Source organism: Apium graveolens, chromosome 10 (genome assembly GCF_009905375.1).
Source record: "Apium graveolens cultivar Ventura chromosome 10, ASM990537v1, whole genome shotgun sequence".
NCBI classification, from domain to species: domain Eukaryota; kingdom Viridiplantae; phylum Streptophyta; class Magnoliopsida; order Apiales; family Apiaceae; genus Apium; species Apium graveolens.
The window spans coordinates 228,591,505-228,595,947 of record NC_133656.1 but is presented as its reverse complement, the minus strand read 5'-3'; the positions used below and the strand labels follow the sequence as shown (position 1 = coordinate 228,595,947).

General features: G+C 35.1%; 1 protein-coding gene across 1 annotated transcript; it reads left to right on the top strand.

Moving 5' to 3' along the window:
• LOC141693727 (two-component response regulator-like APRR5) lies at positions 1 to 4,443 on the top strand. Its single transcript, XM_074498886.1, has 8 exons — positions 1 to 510; positions 1,568 to 1,729; positions 1,829 to 1,959; positions 2,052 to 2,204; positions 2,337 to 2,505; positions 2,614 to 2,959; positions 3,062 to 3,815; positions 4,042 to 4,443. The coding sequence occupies exons 1-8, from the start codon at positions 285 to 287 to the stop codon at positions 4,156 to 4,158; spliced, it is 2,058 nt and encodes a 685-aa protein (XP_074354987.1). The 5' UTR covers positions 1 to 284; the 3' UTR covers positions 4,159 to 4,443.

The window sequence follows — 4,443 nt, the reverse complement described above, 5'->3', positions numbered from 1 at the left end:
AATACGATATTAGTGCTCGATTTTAAATTTGATTGCTTTCTTTTAATGTTTTTTTTTCTGGTTGCATAGTTGCACCAAGCTAAGAAATGGAAAATATCTTCACACTTGCAACAAACTTTCTTGAGCACTTGTAATCCATACGTTTAAATAAATATCAAATATTTGACATTTTTTTTTAATTATTATTATGGTCCAAGTTGTGCTGCAACTGTAGTATATTGTGGCGTACTGCTTAAATCAAGGAGACCACCGCCAATCTATGTTGTAAATGGTGTAGACTATATATGTGTAAGATAGGAGAGAGAATGATCAAAGTGAAAGAAAGAATGGCTGGAAGCAGAGAGACAGAGATGAAGAATGCACAAGAAAAGAAAGAAGAAGAAGTAGAAAACGTGATGTTAAGGTGGGAGAAATTTGTACCAAAGATGGAAATGAGAGTTTTGTTGGTTGAAGCTGATGATTCTACCAGACATATTATTACTGCTCTTCTCAACAAATGTTGTTATAAAGGTACCTTTTACATTTTTACTTTGCTCATGTGTGTAACAATTTTGTATTGCTTTTGCTTGCCTAACTAGATATTCTTGAAACAGCTACAATTTTTTGTTACCACCACCAACTTCATGTATTTGGATAGCTGGTCTTGAATTTTATGTAGTTACATGGTGTTAAATAACACACACACACACAAACAAAACTTTAGATACCTTCCAAAACTGTTTTTGTAAAGCTTTCTTATGAAAGCTTTGTGATCTTGGTTATGCTCTGAGATTTGTCATTGACAGAGCTAGATTAGCTTAAGAGTCAGAAACTTGATGTGTTTTAAGGTGGGTTTTTAGTTGTTGTCTTCCAAATGTTTTTCTTGAATTGCTTTGATTGGATTGACTAGATTTTTAGCTGAAAGTAACTGGTACAAATGTTAAAACTCAAACAGTTGATGTGGTTTTATTCATGCCAACATCTTTTTTTATGGACATTTGCTTGTTTTCATATATGTTGTTCCAGTCAGTTGAAAATTTTAATTTCTCATGAAATGACACTTGAGTCTTAAACCTTTAAACTCTTGTTATAGTGATATAGTGTTTTAAATATTAATATATCTAAGTATCTGCTTACCTCTTAAAATTTCTAATTTGAGGATGTAATCAGTGTCCTTGAGTTGTTAATACAAGTTCATTAAGTACAATTTCCAAATTGAGCAGTCTCTTTTCCAGGTATTTGTTAGATATGTATAAAATAAAGTCTGAAAGCCGTTCAATATGATGCCTTTTCTGCAATAAATCTTATTAGATGAAAGGAAAAGAACCAGAAACTGAAACCAGGCATCAAAAGGAGTTAAGGAAGCTCCGACATTTCAAGAACATCACAAGAGTCTTAATAATCTATAATGAAGTTTAGCTGTGAATATTATTTTCTTACCGTTCAAAGTGGTATTCATTTAACATATGCAACTACAAGTCTCATGCTTGCTTCTATGAATCAGACAGTTGTATATCATATTGCTTTAGTCAATTAGTTGCATATGGATGGTTCATCTCAATTCGTGTCCATTTTGATGTTTGAGTAGTTGATGCTGCTTCCGATGGCCTCAAAGCATGGGAGATATTGAACAAAAGAGCACATAACATAGACCTCATATTGACAGAAGTGGAAGTGCCATCAATCTCAGGATTCTCGCTGTTAAGCTTGGTTACAGAACATGAAATCTGCAGAAATATTCCTGTTATAAGTAAGATATTATCAGTTACTAGCTAGTGGTTTGCTCCCATTAATATATATTAAATTTCTTGTTAAACAGTTCTGGTCTAACATGCTTCTTATTATGTAGTGATGTCTGCACATGATTCGGTTAGCACAGTTTATAACTGCATGTTAAAAGGCGCGGCTGATTTTCTTCTGAAACCTATTAGGAAAAATGAGCTGAACAACTTGTGGCAGCATGTTTGGAGGAGACAAGCTGTATGATTTCTTTATCTCATCAGATAACACTGATTTTAGATCACTTTCCATTGCAACTTTTTGTTTTCTAATTAGACATTGTCCATTTTTAGTCAATTAGTGGCCTAGCGCAAACTGCAAATGATGCACAGCAAATGGTCGTGGTCGCAGCTGAAAAAGATACTATCAGAAATTATTCAGATGAATACGAGGCATGTTGTATTGAGAGAAATAAAGAATGCATTCAGAAAGGAAGTGATTCTCAGGTATTGTTTAATTTTGAAGTAAATTTATATGCGAAAGAATTTGTAGCTTTACTAGATAATGTAGTATTAATCTACCTGCCGGTAAAGCAAAACTGTGCTTAAGAGATCTTAACTCTATATTATTATGTGCAGAGCTCTTGCAGATTACAAGATTCAGAAACTAAAGAAGCATATCCACAACATAAGTACGACATCACACAACTAAAACAGAGGAAATCTCCATCACGTGACGTGATAATACAGAAAGATGAAGTTGAAAGAGGGAGTGAACGAGCATTAATGCATGATGACCAAGATCAGGGTAATAAGTTGTTGCTAATCAATTTTTCAGTCTTCAGTACTTTCATCTAGGCGCGGGTAAAATGTACAATAGTGTCTGACATTTGTAAAATGTATCAATTGTATGTAGGATCAATGTCAGTTCCCAAAACAAATTCTGAAGTAATAATGTTAGAAGAAGACACGGCTGCTGATATCCAATGCGAACATGCTAATGTTACTATGGAAACTTTTGATTATGATAACAACAATGTTCAAGACAAGTCTTCTGGAGAGGCTATTGACTTGATTGGAACATTCAACAATTACCCTGAATGTTATGACCGAAGCTTAGATACGACTTATGGCTTAAACAAGCTCGACTCTTCGTTTCTTTTGGAGCTGTCCTTGAATCTATCTCATCCCAGAGGTTCACAGAATCAAATAATGGATGATGGACATATGTTAAAACAGTCCGAGGCCTCGGCATTTTCGCGGTAAAAATATTACATTTTATGTTTTCTCTTAGTTGTCTAGTAATTGTATATATCCTGGATATGTATGCAGCATGTTAATCTAGATTACAAATTTCAATGCAGGTATAATGGTAGAACATTGCAACCACTACATCAGTCATCAGATAGAATTTGTGATCAACGAAGAGGTTATGATATCACTTTTGATAAACAACTAACTCAAAAAGCACACGAGCATAGTTCTAATAATTGCTGTCCTGTAAATAGTCATGATGATAATACGATGTCCCCAACTTATGATCTGCTTGGAATTCAGTCTCCTCGCCCTCAACAAGCAATTCCTGTTACAGGTTTACTGAAATGTTCAAGTTTTGAACCTGTATGCAATGTCTATAATAACTTGGCACCTCCTTTGTTTTGTACACAATCAAGTCAGTCACCTTTGCAGAGTCCAGACACATCTGGCAACCATGAAAGATCGATCCAAGTAGAAAAAAATCATCCTGTAAATCCAGGAATCAGGAACTCCCAGAAAATACTACAGTATCTGATGGATCAAAATGTTTATGCTTCCTCGGCCCTATTGGCACCTAATAAGTCATACGGACCAGAACTTTCAAAAGATCAAGTACATTTTCATTCTGTCAGTAGTCAGCATGGGAGTGGTGATTCCTGTAATGGCATTTCTAATCATGTCAATAGCACAAATAACGGAAGCAATGGCACTAGCCATGCATTTGAGCTTGTTAAGGTAGCCGCAGAAGAGGAAAATAAAGCTAATCTCAATCATGATGAAAAGTTAAGTCGTTCTAAACAAAGGGAAGCTGCCCTCACTAAATTCCGCATGAAGCGGAAAGAGAGATGCTTTGACAAGAAGGTATATGCTTTTTGGAGTTATAATATATACATTCCTGAGCTAATAATGCTTATCGCTTCTTCTCTCCATGTCTTTACTATAGCATAATCTTGCATCAAGCTATACCAGCAAAAAGACGCAAGTACAGCAGGAATGCTTTGCGATTTTGTTATCATGACGTTAATTAAATTTGCAGCTCTGTTATTGCAAACTATCTGCCATATCCTAACATGAAAATTATTTACAGGTACGGTATCAAAACAGAAGTAATCTGGCAGTACAGCGGCCCCGAGTGAAAGGGCAATTTGTTCGTCAGGTGCAGACTGAAGCTACAGAAGTTAAAACTGATGAACACCACAGCTAGTTAGCATTATCACTACACAAGAGAATTAGATCAACTAGTGCAAATTTTCAGTTTCAGGCTTTCAGCTACTATTGTCTATTGAGCCAAAGGGATCACAGATTCACAAGCTAGAGTACAGGGACTAATGTACATTAACATCTACATCATTTCTTTTAGTGTCAAAATGACCGGATATAAGTTATTCGTTGTACTAATTGTATTGACAACATTTCTTGAATTTTACTTTCCCTAACAGATATGTATACATCAGAGGTTAATTTTTGTTTCAAGAATACATTTCCCCGA